This window comes from Otolemur garnettii, unplaced genomic scaffold, assembly GCF_000181295.1.
Source record: "Otolemur garnettii isolate 467f Iridium unplaced genomic scaffold, OtoGar3 scaffold00011, whole genome shotgun sequence".
Lineage (NCBI taxonomy): Eukaryota > Metazoa > Chordata > Mammalia > Primates > Galagidae > Otolemur > Otolemur garnettii.
The window spans coordinates 19,905,886-19,921,998 of NW_003852406.1; the positions used below are offsets into that span (position 1 = coordinate 19,905,886).

Genomic DNA, 16,113 nt, shown 5'->3' on the forward strand with positions numbered 1-16,113 from the left:
AAAAAAAAAAAAAAAAAGTGATCAAAGAGGAGGGAACCTGAAAACCTGTGTACAAATGTCATCTAAATCACTGGTGGACTCAGAATAAATAGCTCAAGATTCCAAGAAATCCAGGGGGAAAAAACCCTACGATAAGCTGAAGATCTGGCATATATTTCAAAAGCCACACAATGTTGAGAAGAAAGAGATTGGAGTTCATGTCTTGCTAAGTTGAAAGGGCCCTAATAATCACCCCAAGATTTCAGTAGAGACTTCAAAAGAACCAGGTGCCAGGAGTAAGGACACTTCCCAAGGAGAAGAGACAGAATACAAAGAAGAAGAGAAAAATTTCAATAGACCACATCCAAAGATGAGCTGCCAGTACTCTACCTGCCTGCCAAAAGCAAAATTTAATCCTCTTTGAAGAAAGATATCATCTAGAGCAGGGGTGTCCAATCTGCAGCCTGCAGACCACATGCAGGTTATTTGAGGACCGTTTTGCTTATCTGTGGTGTCAGATATTGCAAAAAAAAGTATGTACAGACCTTTTTATTGCTTGTCAGCTTTCATTAGTGTTTGTGTATTTAATGTGCGGCCGACAACAACTCTTACTCTTCCAATGTGCAACAGAGAAGAAGAAAGGCTGGACACCCCTGATCTTGAGCCTCTACAGTTTTCCATCTTTAATGACCAGCATCCAATAAAAATTATAAGATATGCAAAAAGACAGGACTAAATCATTGAAAACAAAAAAGGAAAATAGAAAAAGGCCCATGAGTGATTTCTATATTGATGTTATCCAATAAGGACTTTAAAATAACTGTGACTAATATATTCAAGAAAACAGTAGAAATTATGAATAATGTCCCCAAAGACACAAAATCTATTTTTTAAAAGCCAAATGGAAATGCTAAGACTGAAAATTGTTATAACAAAATTAATAATTCAAGGTATGAATTTAATAGGGAATTAACAGAACAAATGATTGGTATACTGGAAAACGCAGATTTATGCACAAAGGGAGAAAATGATGAAAATATAGAAGAGGGTGTAAGAGATAAATGGGACATCGAGGAAAAAGTCTAACTTTCATGCAATTAGTATCCCAAAAGGAGAAGAAGGAGTGGTTTTGAATAAATACTGCCCGAGAATTTCCCATAACTGGTGAAAGACATGAAAACACATATCCAACCACATATTCAAAACCAACACAAAGCACCGGGGAACATCCTGGTTATACTGCTAAAAATTAAAGAGAATGAAGTTGGGAGTGGTGGCCCAAGCTAATCATCCTAGCACTTTGGGAGGCCAAGGCAGGAGGACTGCTCAAGGTCAGGAGTTTGAGATCAGCCTGAGCAAGAGTAGGCAGATCTTCCCAGACGTGCTGACACAGGACCTGTAGTCCAGCTGCTTAAGAGACAGAGGTTAGGGGATCCCTTGAGACCAATAGTTTGAGGTTGCTGTGAGCTATAATGACACCACTGCACTCTACCCAGGGTGACAGATCAAGACCTGTCTCAAAGAAAAAAGAGAGAGAGAGAGGAAGAGACAAGGAGCTAGAAGGAAAAAGTTATCTTACCTTCCAAGGATGAACAATAAGCTAACTTTTCAACATCTATGAATGCGAGAAGACAATGAGATTATAAGTATAAATTACCGCCAGCCAAAGAGTGCTGTGGCATCACAGCTCACAGCAACCTCCAACTCTTGGGTTTAAGTGATTCTCTTGCCTCAGCCTCCCACATAGCTGAAATGAAATAATTTCTATGAACTTGTTCTGTATATGGGGATTCCTTACACTTCTTCTCAATACACAACTATTTTTTAAAGGGAAATATAAAATAAGTGATTTGTTATGTTTGTGTTAACAGTGGAGCCTTAGAATGGCACTGTCCAATAGCAACATAACACAACCCACAAATGTAAGCCACACAGATAATTTAAACTTTTTTCAGAAAGTATCTCAAGAATGGAAAAAAAAATGCGATGTTCTCAATACTAATATGAAACCAATATATAAACAGTTACACATCCACCCAAATGACAAAACACAAATATAATCTAGCAAGGGGGAGGGTAGAAGAGGGAAAGGGGAAGAAGGAGGAGGGAGGGTAATTGGCAGGATCTCACCTAATGTGTTCAGCACGGCCCTTGGATGAAGGGCTCAACTACAGCTTGAACTTTACCTTAGATATGAGAACAATGTAACCTAAAAACTGGTACCTTCATATTAATTTGAAATGAAAGAAGGAAGGAGAGAGAGAAAGAAAAATTTTTGTAAAAAATTAGATAAGGTTAATTTTAATGATATATTTAATTTAACCCAACATATCTAAAACATTCTCATTTCAACATGTAAGAAGTAAAAACAAAAACATTTTTCGAAGCATAGTCTCACTTCTTTGCCCTGGGTAGAGTGCAATGGTGTCATCATACTCATTGCAATCTCAAACTCCTGAGTTCAAGTGATCCTCCTGCCTTGGCCTCCCCAGTAGCTAGGAATACAGGTGCATGCTACTATGTCTGACTAATTTTTTCTACTCTTTTTAGAAATGGGGTCTCAGTCTTGTTCAGGCTAATCTAAAACTCCTGAGTTCAAGTGATTCTCTCCCGCCTCAACCTCCCAGAGTGCTAGGATTACAGGCATGAACTACCACTCCTGCCCCCCCCTTTTTTTCCGTTAGTGATAGAGTCTCATTCAGTCACCCAGAATGGAGTACAGTGGTAAGATCATAGTTCACTGCAGCCTCAAACTCCTGGGCTCAAGCAGGAACTTGAACTACCACTCCTCCCTCCTCAGCCTCCCAATAGCTGGGATTACAGGCATACACCACCATGCCCAGCTAATATTTTTCATTTTTTTAGAGATGGGGGTCTCATTATGTTGCTCAGGCTGATCTAAAACTTCTAGCCTCAAGCAGTCCTCCCACCTCAGCCTCCCAATTGGCTAGCACCATGCCCAGCAGTATAAAAATTTTTAATGACATATATTTACATTTGTTGTATTACGTATTTAAAGATAGCACATCTCAGTTTGAACTACTAGTATTTCAAGTTCTCAGTAGCCCCATGTGGCTAGTGGCTACCATGTTGGACACAAGTAAGGGACACAAGAGAGCTACTAGGCAGTGGTTCTCAACCCTTGCTGCTTATTGGAATGACCTCAATGAGGAGCTTAAAAGAGTATAGATGCCTGTGCAGGGCTGCAATTAGGGAGGGTAAGGCAAAAGCAGGATTTAAGGGAACACACACACTCTCTCTGTAATAAAAATATATAGTATTTTAAAATACTACATTGCAATATTTTAAAAATCAAAATTAATGCAAAAAATCTATGATGAACAAAATATCCAAATTTTTAACAAAAACAGGATCAGCTTACTAATTTTTTTCCTTTGCCTCAGTCTCCCAACAAGACAGCATGGCCCTATGCCTGTGCCCCACCCCAGAACAAATAAATTGGCATTTTTAGAGATAGGGCCTGGGCATTTATTTATTTATTTATTTAAGACAGAGTCTCACTTGGTCTCCCCGGTAGAGTGCCATGACACAGCAACCTCAAACTCTTGGGCTTAAGCGATTCTCTTGCCTCATCCTCCCAAGTAGCTGGGACTACAGGCACCCACCACAATACCTGGCTATTTTTAGAGACAGGGTCTGGCTCTGGCTCTGGCTCTGGCTCTGGCTCAGGCTGGTCTCCAACCTGTGAGCTCAGGCAGTCCACCTGCCTCAGCCTCCCAGAGTGCTAGGATTACAGGCATGAGCCACTGCTCCCAGCCAAGGCATTTTATTTTTTAAAGCACTCATATGATTCTGATGTGTAGCCAATATTGAGAGCTACTGTCCCAAAGCTCAGATTTCCTGATAAAGTGGCAACTGATGGATAGTCACAATTCTGGCATGTGATTTCTTTTACCAAATCCCCAAATCCAGTTTGCTTTTTCAGACTTCCAGTGACAGGGCACTCACAAATTCACAGGGCAGATGTTTCCACTGTTGGACAACTCTAGGGTTACCTCTTATTTATTTGGAGAAAACTGTTAAAAAGAATTTTTTTTAAAGGGTAAAGCTGTGTCTCCCATACAGCTATAAAAATAAACACATGATTATTTTGTTTAACAAAAGGAACTTGGCAGATACTATAACTGGTTCAAAAGAGAATCCAAAAACAGACATCTTTATAGATCAAGACTATTGAAAGTATGTAGACCTGCCCTTTGATCCTGCAATTCCTCTACTAGGTGTCTATCCAAAAGACCAAAAATCACTTGGCAACAAAGATATTTGCACCAGATTGTTCACTGCAACTCAATTCATAATTGCCAAGTCTTGGAAGAAGCCCAAGTGCCCATCGACCCATGAATGGATTAATAAATTATCCATATTCCATATGTATACCATGGAATACTATGCAACATTAAAAAAAGCTGAAGACTTTACCTCTTTTATGTTTACATGGATGGAACTGGAAAATATTCTTCTTAGTAAAGTATCTCAGGAATGGAAAAAATAATATCCAGTGTACTTAGGACTAACATAGAACCAATTTATAATCACTCACACTTTCATATGAGAAATGAATCACAACGATAGCCCAGAATGAAGGAGGGAAGGGGAGGGGGGTGGTTTGATAGAGGGAGGGTTAATAGTGGACTACACCTTTGGAGCATACTGCATAGCTATAAGTCAAATCTATCAAGTATTGAACACAAATGTCTTAACACTGTGATTAAGTGAATGAGGTGAAAGCTATGTTAATTAGTAGGATGTGAGCACTCTAATTTGTACAAATAATCAACACACTGAATCCCACAAAGGCATAAATGTATTCATGATCTATGTATATATGACTTAATAAAATAAATAAAAAACTACTTAAGTAAAAAAAAAAAAAAAGACTATTGAAATGAATATACAAATGGAGGAAAACAGGTTTTCCACAGGAAAGCAACGGAGAGAAATCAATTGAACGTCTACCAGACAGAATTTGTTCATCTATCAGTTACCTCCAATTTACAGACTTGTAAAACATCTCCCATAGAAGCAATCAGATAAGGTGGGTGGGTGTGCTGTAGACAACACATGGTTTTCCATGAAATTATTTATTACACAACAAATTGCTTCCCTATATTTTTTTACCCACTATTTTTATGACAGTGATTTTCAAATTTTGATTTGCACAAGAATTACCCAGGAAAGGTGAATTTCCTTCCAAGGATTCCGAGTTTGGATGATGCCCATGGAAGTGCCTTTTTTTTATTGTTTGGGATTCACTGAGGGTACAGAGAATTAGGTTGCACTGAATTAGGTTACGTTTGTCAGGTAAAGTCCCTCCTATAATTGTGTCCCTCCCCCAAGAGGTGTGCCATCCACCATAACCCCCGTCCCCCTCCTTCCCTCTCCCTGCTCCCTCATTCCCCTACACCAGCCACCTTGTATTAGCTCATCTATTGCCTTCATATTAGAATAGAGTACGTTGGATTCTTGGTTCTCCTTTTTTGTGATGCCTCACTAAGAAGAATGTGTTCCACCTCAATCCAGGTTAATACAAAAGATGTAAAGTCTCCATCTGTTTTGTTTTGTTTTGTTTGAGATAGAGCCTCAAGCTATCCCCCTGGGTAGAGTGCCGTGGTTTCACAGCTCACAGCAACCTCCAACTCCTGGGCTCAAGCGAGTCTCCTGCCTCCGCCTCCCAAATAGCTGGGACCACAGGCGCCCGCCACAACGCCCGGCTATTTTTTGGTTGCAGCCGTCATTGTTGTTTGGCAGGTCCGGGCTGGATTTGAACCCGCCACCTTAGGTGTATATGGCTGGCGCCCTAGCCACTTGAGCCACAGGCGCTGAGCCGTCTCCATCTGTTTTAATGGCTGAATAGTATCCCATGGTGTACGTATACCACAGCTTGTTAATCATTCCCGGGTTGGTGGGCATTTAGGTTGTTTCCACATTTTGGCAATTGTAACCCTGGGTCATCTCAACTCAAACGGAAATGCCTTTTTAAAAAGCACACTGAATGGCTCAGCACCTGTGGCTCAAGCGGCTAAGGCGCCAGCCACGTATACCCAAGGTGGCGGGTTCAAATCCAGCCCAGGCCCGCCAAACAACAATGACGGCTGCAACCAAAAAAATAGCTGGGTGTTGTGGCAGGCACCTGTGGTCCCAGCTACTTGGGAGGCTGAGGAGACTCGCTTGAGCCCAGGAGTTAGAGGTTGCTGTGAGCTGTGATGCCATGCCACTCTACCCAGGGTGACAGCTTAAGGCTCTGTCTCAAAAAAAAAAAAAGCACACTGGATGATTGTAATGCAGGTGTTCTGAGGATCATACTCAAGAAACACTGTCCTAGAGCATACCTACTCCATGTTCTGGAAACAGCCTTTTCAAACAGGCTTCTCACAATATTTGAAAGTAGCTCTACACTTTAGCCTTTGTGGTCTTAGTGGTCTTTCTGTGCTAGTAACATTTTCTTTACTTTGTTTTCAAGATAATGTGCTATTTCTTTTCTCCCCACTCAAATTTTACAGGACAGAACAGGAACTGTTTTTTTACTATATGAGCACCTGAAGAGAGACAAGTTGGGAATCTTGTGAGTATGCAGTTTCTCTATGAGATGTAATAAGCTAAGAAAACAGACTATAACTGCCTCTAAGAATGGTGCTTTTTCACACATTTTAATCGGCATGCTGATTTATTGGAAGTCTATCTTGTTTTATTTAGATCTTCAGGTATTTCATAAATGACTTTAGATGTGTGCATAGGGGCTCATAAATATAGCTGATTAATTATCCAAAGTTGACAGGTAAGAGTTTAGGGTTAACAACATAGCACACTCAACATACACATCAAATCTGACTGATGGAGAACCAGGTCAGGTGCCCAGATTGTGGAAAGGCAGCTCTTATTCTGGCATGCTTTAAAAAGTGCAGGTTCGAGCCCAGCCTGGGCCCACTAAACAACAATGACAACCTCAACAAAAAAATAGCCGGACATTGTGGCAGGCACCTGTTGTCCCAGCTACATGGGAGTTTGAGGCAAGAGAATCGCTTCAGCCCAGGAGTTTGAGGTTGCTGTGAACTGTGACACCACAGCACTCTACCAAGGGTGATATAGTAAGACTCTGTCTTTAAAAAAAAAAAGAGAGAGTCTGATTAAGTGGGAAAGGCTCAAGGTCCATGTGTATTCCTAAGCTCAGGAATTCAGACAAATGGGTTAGTTAAAGAACTAAAAATCAGAACACAGAGATATGAGCTCTGCCTTACATCTGGTATGAAAGATCAAATGCAAAAGACAAGCTGTACCAGGACTGGAATTAGACAAAGCCTCATGCACATGGGGTGGGGCTGGGAGGGGCTCACTCCCTTGGAGTGAGGGAGAAGAGCAGTCAGGCCAAACACAGTACCCAGGGTCCAGTGCCTGGAGGTCATCCTAAGAAGCAACCACTTTGTACCACCAGGGATGTTCCAACCACAAGGAGAACTTGACTTTTGGAGCTCAGAAAGGAGGCCACTTTTAGAGACCCAGGCCAGCAAGGGTGTGGCACAAAGAAAGCTCATGAGCAGGTGACAGAGCCCAGTGGGAACTGACACTCAGGAGCAGGACTTGTGTCCCAGAACTGAATGGATGAGACAGGCAGAGGCAGAGTTCCTGAGGTGTGGGCCACAGGAAGATTTAGCCAGGTGGGTACTAGGGCACAGAGGAGCCAAGCAAGAGGAAAACCATCACAGAATTTAGGAGACAGAAGAGACTCGTGAACAAAGAAATCCCCAATCATCAGACTGACCTAGCAGTGAGGTGGATTTGATGCTGAGGCCCACAGGACGGACTACTAGACTGGTAGCCGAGAGGAACTCGCCCAGCTGTCCCTGCACCTCCCCTGAGATCTCAGGCAAGATGTCCTGAGCTGCGGGCTAGCTTCAGTGGCAGAAACAGAAACAGTCCTATTGGTACACTTCTAGATGGTTATTACTACTCACACGTCCTACAGAGAGGGCACTCGCTGGTGACACAGACCTGCTGAAACTCCCCTGTGCCTCTTCCACAGCTTCCTGCCCTGCCTTATTTTCGTCCCTTACTGCAGCCATAGAGCCAGGGAACATGAGAGCAGGGAAGCACTGGGGGATTGACTGATCTTCATATTACAGATGGGAAACTGAGGCTTAGCAAGAGTGTGACTTACCCAAGTCCCACAGTAGGTTGTCTGTGTTCTAGTCCTGAGCCTGGTATTCTTTTCACTACCACCTTGCATAGGAAGCCCTCTGTGTAACGCAGAGATCCTCAGACTGTTGTGAGGTGCATCCCTGCTGCACAAGTTCGCACAGATTTTGCTAATTTACTTTTTCTGAACATTAGATAGAATTCAAGGTTATCCCTGGAATTCTCATTTGCATATAGCTATGCTTTCTTACGTGTGAGAAAGAAGGCAGGACTCACAATTACTGTATTAGGAATTACACTAAGGTGTGAACACAGGAGGCTGAAAAAAGATGATTTAATAGACGTGGCCAAGACGGTCCTATTTTCTAAAACTCATGTTGAAAATGAAAAGATAAGCAAATAAAGACTTTTTTTCTTTGTATTGCTTAATTTCCCCTGGAGCTTTAAGGAGGGGCTTTTCACGAGATGGTGGGCTTCATCTGGCTTTATTGCAATCAGGTCATGCCAGGTGACCTTTCAAAAAGGAGAAGGATGACTTTTCAGATCAGAGATTATGGTTTGGCTTTTCTGAGATAATGTCATACCAACTCCATTTATTCTGGGATATTTCTGGGAAATAGTGGCATTCAAGGAGAATTTTCAAGGAATCGAATATGAAGGAAATTCTAGAAATGAATTAATTAATCAGGAGCAGGGAGTTGGAGTCCATCTAGCTCCTTGGCTCCTGCCCCAGAGGACATGGACATGAGGAGTCTGAGGAGAGATAAGAGAAGGGCTCGAATCCATTTGTGAACATCGAACACATAAGTGCACACGCAGACACACAAACACATCTGTATCAGCTTCAAATTTTAGCATATGTAAGATAAGAATTGCCTAGGGAGCTTGGTGAACCTACACATTCCTAGACTCCAGATTCAAAGATTCTGATTTTGTTGATCTAGGGCAGAGCTCAGGAATCTGCGATTTTTAAGAAGCACTCAGGGTCTAATAACATACTGAGCCTATGTTTATGTGGCACTAAAACACAAATCACTTTTTAATAGTTCTCATTTTTATTTTGTTTCAAATCACTTTTCAAAATTCCTGACTCTGAAGGTACCTTTGGCTATTATTCATTGTCTCGAAAGAAACACAAATGTTCAACAGCTGTAAGAGGTGGGCTGTCCTTAGATTTGGGGAATGTAACTCAAAAACGTTAGAAGCACCGATCCAGTCCAGTTCCTTCATTTCTAAGAAAAGGAAATGACCCAGTGACCTTAATTAACTTTCCCAAAGCCATACCACCAGTGGCAGGACAGAAAGCCCTGGTCTTCTGTCTTAGGGACCGGTAAACTTTGGGCTCCCCCTTCTGACCCAAGGGAAAGCCTGGTACGGCTGGAAGGCAGCCAGGGAAAGGGGTCTAAGATTTAGACACTAAGGCAGTGGTTTTCAACCTTTTTATCTCACAGCACACTTGAATCTATAGTTAAACTTCCTCAGCACACTTACATTATGTTGATCCAAAAAAAGAGTGAAAAAATATATATACTTACTGTGCTTTGAACTTCTTTCAAAAATAATGATCTTCAAAACTTTTTGAAGCTCACCTAAGATCCTCTCAGGGCACAATCACTCCTCTAAGGTGACTTAGTTTACAGGCAACAACTGGGAAAGAGTGATCCCAAAGGGGTTTTGGGGTTTTTTTGTTTTGTTTTGTTTTGTTTTGTTTTGCAGCTGCCTTAATGGGCAGCTCTTTTTGTTCACCACCTACGGACAGAACACTTTTTAAATATTAATCCAGTCATTTAACCTATTTTTTTCCTTCAATAAAGAGCATTCAAAAAATAGCTAGAAAAATGCCCTAGAATTTTGTCTCTAAATTAAAACTTAGAATGATCTAGTTGTTTAGGAATGTTCACTGACCACAGTATAATGCTACGTACAGGATGGTTTATAAGTTGTCTCTAAAATCTTCATACAGTGAGTGTTCAGCTCCATAAAAGACAGCTGTTCCTGAATGAGGTACATTCTCCTCTGAACGTGGGCAGGGCACTCATAAGTAACAGGAATCAATTGCACACCTGAAACAGAAAATAAACCCCAGACAAAAGTCTCCAGAATACTGAGATGCAAATGTCTCTGTAGACAAGGATATCGCTAGGCATGAATCACACTTAGCAACAATTCTCTTAAACCGACTTAAGCAATTTTTAAAAAACGAGTTCATACAATGTCCTCACTCAGTGGTCGCCTTTCCTGGAAATGACTGACCTTATTGCTATACTCTGCTAAGTTGATTAATAAAAAATATTTATTACACAAATCCTTTTTGTTGACAAGTTAAAATGGAGCCTCATCTTTCATATCTCCCTGAAGATTGCCACCTTGTGAGATTGAAAATACTCATTAAATTCCATCACCAGACAGGCACAAATGAGAGGCCGATTGTTTTTAAGCATGTGAGGGGAATCGTTGGTAAACTCATTTGTTTGGATATCATTAACAGAACAATCGGCGAGGATCTCCAGGGGGTCCTCATGACCTTTGCTCACAATCTCTTCATCATCCATCAAGAAATATCAGCACCTAATATGCAAGGCGAGACCAATTTTAAGGTGAGGTGTTAATTAACTAACGATCCTGGTTAATTTCTATACAAGGGCTGAAAATACCTCATGCTGTATTGTAAACAAGTGCTAAACCATCTTTTTTTTTATTATAAGCCATCCATATTTTACAATGTGCAGGGTCAATATCGTAAGGTTCCCACTGAAGCCGTTAGTTAAATTTAATAGTTTGAAACTTTTTCTTTGAAATAAATATAGTAGACTTGCTTTTAACTTGCTGCCATTTTCAAACCCAAGCTCATAAGAGAGAAGAGCTTTCTGATGCTGGAGGTGAAGCTAAAACACCACAGTGGAACCAAAATAGAGATTGTCACATCGGAAAATTGTGAATGTAATCTATTTATATTTCAGCTAATACATTGTTGGCGAGTGATCCTGAGGAGCCCCAGTTTCTAGAAGTTCTAAGATTGAAGATGGCGATGTGTGTTAGGGAGAAGTGGGGGAAAATCCCAGCACACACATGGGCCATCTACCCCACCCCATTTCTCCAAAGTAGGGTGAATGTTTCACTACTAAACTTTTGAAGCCTTTATATGGCTTTCAAAGATGTCTATAAAATCCAGTTGTGTGTAATTGCCTAAATGTCTCCAAATTCTAAAATACAGGAGCAAGATCTGTATGAGAGTTTTGAAACACCTGCTGCTCAGAGATGACCATGTGGTATTGATCAGGAAAGACTGAATCTCATTCCCAGTCTAGGCTTTCATCATGTCTAAAAGACCTCAACTGGAAATTACACATGGTTTCTCTCTTAAATGTAAACCTCAACAACAGCTTCACAAAAATATAATTTTTAGGTCAGGCATGGTAGCTCACACCTGTAATCTCCTCAGTGAAGCTGAGGAGGGAGGATCCCTGGAGTCTAAGAGTTCAAGACTAGCCTGGGCAATGTAGCAAGACCCTGTCTCTACAAAAAATAAGAAAGCTCAGCCAAATGTGGTGGCATGTGCCTATAGTCACAGCTACTTGGGAGGCTGAGGTAGGAGGATTTCTTGAACCAGGCATTCAAGATGCAGAGACCTATAATCATGCCACTGCACTCCAGCCTGGGCAATAGAGTGAGACTTGTGCCCCCCGTAAAAAATAAAATATATATAATTTTAATACCTTTATTTTACTTCAGCTAGGGCCTAGCTCCTTTAGTAATAGTAACAATAATAACAGTGCTTACTCTTCAAAGTGATTTTATGAGCTAGAAAATGACCATTGCTTTTCCTACAACATGATAGAGAAAATTCAATAAAAAATAGACCCAACATTATATCAGTGTTCACTGGCCCTAAATCTATGCTCCTTGTTTACATTTTAAGTTCCTCTTACCTAGTATCATTTTAACTGTTATTGCCATATACAAAATTTTGATCCTGTCCAAATACAGCTAATAAGCAGGATCATATAGTTTATCCACAAATCCACACAGACTAAGTAGACTCTGAGCTTAAGACTTGAGATTGGCAGAGGCAACCACCCTTGACAAAACGAAGGCTATTGCTGTGCCCTTTCTCTGACTTTCAAAATCATCAAAGTCAGATGTTTTCAGCAGCTTTTAAATATCTTATGATTTCTAGCCTTCTCAGGTGAATCATTATTTTCTTGATCTTTACTCATATTTGAAGGTCTAAAGTTAAAAATTTTAAATCTCAATAATATAGTAGAATATAATAACAAAAATATGAAAAGTGGAATAGATTCATGTTTGGTAGTACATATATTTTTCTGTCTGCCTTGTGGCAGGCAGTAGACAAATGCTAAGATGCCAATCAATAGTACATCTCTTGCCTCAGCCTCCCAAGTAGCTGAGACTACAGGCGCCTGCCACAACACCTGGCTATTTTCTGGTTGTAGTTGTCATTGTTGTTTGGCAGGCCCGGGCTGCATTCAAACCCATCAGCTCCGGTGTATGTGGCTGGTGCCCTAGCCACTGAGCTACAGGCGCCAAGCTGATTTAACGCAATTTCTATCAACATCACTGCTGGCTTTTTTGCAGAAATTGAGAAGGAGATCCTAAAATTCAGGTAGAAATGCAAGGGACCCAAATAACCAAAATGATCTTGAAAAGGAAGATCAAAGTTGGAGGACTCACAGCTTCTCAACTTCAAAACTTACTACAAAGCTCTACAATAATCAAGACAGTACAGGACCAACCTGAGAATATATAGATGAAGGGATGGAATGGAGAGTCCAGAAAAACTCATATATTATGGTCAATTGATTTTTGACAAGGGTGCCAAAACAATTCAATAGGGGAAAACAGACTTTTTAATAGGTGGTGCTGTTATTGAAATGGCAACGGCGTTTCAGCCTAGGTCTAAATGCTCACCACGCAAAGACAATGAAGATTGCCAAGGAAGAAAGGAAATTTTAGGGCAATGCCAGTGGCTCAGTGAGTAGGGCATCAGACCCATATACCAAGGGTGGCGGGTTTGAACCTGGCACCTGCCAAACTGCAACAACAACAAACATAGCCAGGATTGTGGCAGGCGCCTGTAGTCCCTAAGCCCAAGAGCTGGAGGTTGCTGTGAGCTGTGACGCCACAGCACTCTACCAAGGGTGACAAAATGAGAGACTCTGTCTCTAAAAAAAAAAAAAAAAGAAAGAAAGAAAAGAAAAGAAAGGAAATTTTAATATGAAAGATGTCTATCTTAGTAAAGTATCTCAAGAATGGGAAAAAAAAAATGCCACGGCACTCTACCCAGGGGGACAAAATGAGAGACTCTGTCTCAAAAAAAAAAAAAAAGAATGGGAAAAAAAAGTATCCAATGTATTCAATACTACTATGAAATCAGTATATAATAACGTGCACATTCATAGGAATAGTAAAACATAACTATAGTCCAGAAGGAGGGACAAGAAAAGAGAGGAGAGGGGAGGGGAGGCCAGGAGGAGAGAGGGTTTTGGGGGGATCCAACCTAATGTGCATAATGCAATGATACATTTTTATACTATGAAGAATAGAGTATGAATGTTTTTGCCCCAACAAATAAGTAACCAAGGAGACGGTTAATGTTCCCCGGAGTGCTAGGATTACAGGTATGAGCCACCAGCCCCTGTCTACAAATTATTGGTTATCAGTCTTGCTGAAATAAGTAAAAAAGTCAAGAGTAAGAATTTGGAAATCTTTCTAGAATTTTTCTGTTTATTAAGTCTAATGAAAACATTGGGCTTCTATTTCGTACAGCTTCAACTTTTTTATTTCTTTTTTAAATAATTCAATTTTGTTGTATTTTACAAAAATATCAATTCATGACAGGTCAGAAAACAAAAGAAAATAAACAGTTCTTCACTACGGATAATTTCAGAAACTTGGATCTAGTCACCTGAAGAACAGGGCTAATAGGCTTACGGGAGAGTTTATTTCAACTGGGAAGAAAAAGGAATCTTCCCATTTTACTATATTTATATTTTATTGAGGTATAATTCCCACACCATAAAAGTCACCCTTGTAAAGTGGCTAGTTCAGTGGTTTTTAGTATATTCACAAGCAATCATCACCACCGTGTAATTCCAGAACATTTTCCTCACCCCAGATAGAAACCCCGTGCCCACCAGCAGTCACTCTGGATGTGCTGCCTCTGCACTCGTATCAGTGGGATCCCATGATGTGTGGTCTTTTGTGACTGGTGTCTTTTGCTTAGCCTAATGTTCCCAAGGTTCATCCACGTTGTAGCACGGATCAGTACTTCATTCCTTTTTACAGTGACTAACATCCCATGGCATGGAGTATTGTCCACATAGCCCAGTGTCAGCTTATGGTGGTTCCTACTTTTTGGCTATCATCAATAATACTTCCATGAACATTAATGTACAAGTTTTTGTATGAACACGTTTTCAATATTCTTGAGTATGTACCTAGTAGTGGAATTGCTGGGTCATATGGTAATTTTATGTTTAATTTTTTGAGGAACAGCTAAATTTTACACAGCCGTGACACCATTTGTATTACTACCAGCAATGTATAAGGGTTCCAGCTTCCAGTTTCTCCATACCTTTGCCAATATTTGTTACTGGCTGCTTTTTTTCTTTAATTGCAGCCATCTTAGTGGGTATACAATGGTGTTTCTCATTATGGGTTTGATTTGCATATCCCTAAAGACTTAAAATATTGAGCATTTCTTTATATACTTACTGGCCATTTGTGTATCTTCTACGAAAAAATGTCTATGCTCCCTTTTTAATTGGGCTGTCTTTCTCTCTTTTTTTTTTTTTGAGACAGAGTCTCACTATGTTGCCCTCAGTAGAGTGCTATGGTGTCATAGCTCACAGCAACCTCAAATTCTTGAGCTTAAGCAATTCTCTTGCCTCAGCCTCCCAGGTAGCTGGGACTACAGGCACCTACCACAACACCTGGCTGGTGGATCTCTGGAGCTCAGGAGTTGGAGACCAGCCTGAGCAAGAGAATTCTTCTCTATTAAAAATAGAAAAACTAGCTAGACATTGTGGCAGGCACTTGTAGTCCCAGCTACTTGGGAGGCTAAGGTAAGAGGATTGCCCCTCAAGCCCAGGGGTCTGAGGTTGCTGTGAACTATGATGACGCCAAGGCACTCAACCTAGGGTGACAGAGTAAGACTCTGTCTCCAAAAATAATAATAATAATTTGTAGACAAGCACCAGTTACTGGAAGTTACTTTGAGTAGAACTGATCTAAACCATACTTCAAAAAAGAGCAAATACTTGGTAGGGGGTTGTAAAAGGTGTTTAAGTAATGAATAAATGGTTTTTATTGTTCATTTACAGACCACCATTAATGATATTGAAACCATTCTGGGTGTAACAGAGGAAAACAAAATAAAATTTGGAGAAGAGCAACAGTCCAAAGTTGACAACAAGTTCCCTAATCCTGTTAAATGATCCTGGAACACATCACGATTTTGGACCCCAATCTGGAGCAAAAGAGGCAATATTCCTTTTGCTGTTAGGAAAAAGTAGAGAGAAATTAGTTTGCTTTGTTTTCTAGAAGATTAGTCAGAACAGATTATAATAAAATCCTCTTTTTAAAATAGTTGTTATTAAGCACTTTTATTTTGCTTATTAACCCAAAACCTGTTTGTGTTTTCACCTGAGATTGCTGAACAATTCTTTCCTCTTCCCAAATTTAGGAAAAAGAAAACTAATAAAAGAAGAGAGTTTAAAGTCCTACTGATATTACTTCTACATTTACTTCTTTATAATCTTAGATTTTAGGGTATGTGTGTTTTATAAAGTTTTCTTCTTCTTTTTATTTTATTTTTTTAAGAGATAGGATCTGGCTCTATTGCCCAGGCTGGAATTCAAGGACATGATCATAGCTAAGTGTAGCCTCGAAGTCCCAGCTACTCCTGGGACTACAGGTATGTAGTGCCCAGCTCTCTCCTGCTATTTCTGATGTCATTTATCT

The 16,113-nt window shown here is 40.4% G+C and overlaps 1 protein-coding gene across 1 annotated transcript in view; it reads left to right on the top strand.

Moving 5' to 3' along the window:
• Nucleotides 1-15,587, top strand: part of IQCH (IQ motif containing H) — a 171,257-nt gene extending 155,670 nt beyond the window's left edge. Inside the window, exons 14-16 of the mRNA XM_023510007.1 lie at nt 6,501-6,562; nt 10,619-10,727; nt 15,474-15,587. Coding sequence (XP_023365775.1) covers nt 6,501-6,562; nt 10,619-10,727; nt 15,474-15,587 — 285 coding nt within the window. The remainder of the gene's footprint in view (nt 1-6,500; nt 6,563-10,618; nt 10,728-15,473) is intronic.
• Nucleotides 15,588-16,113: the final 526 nt, after the last annotated feature.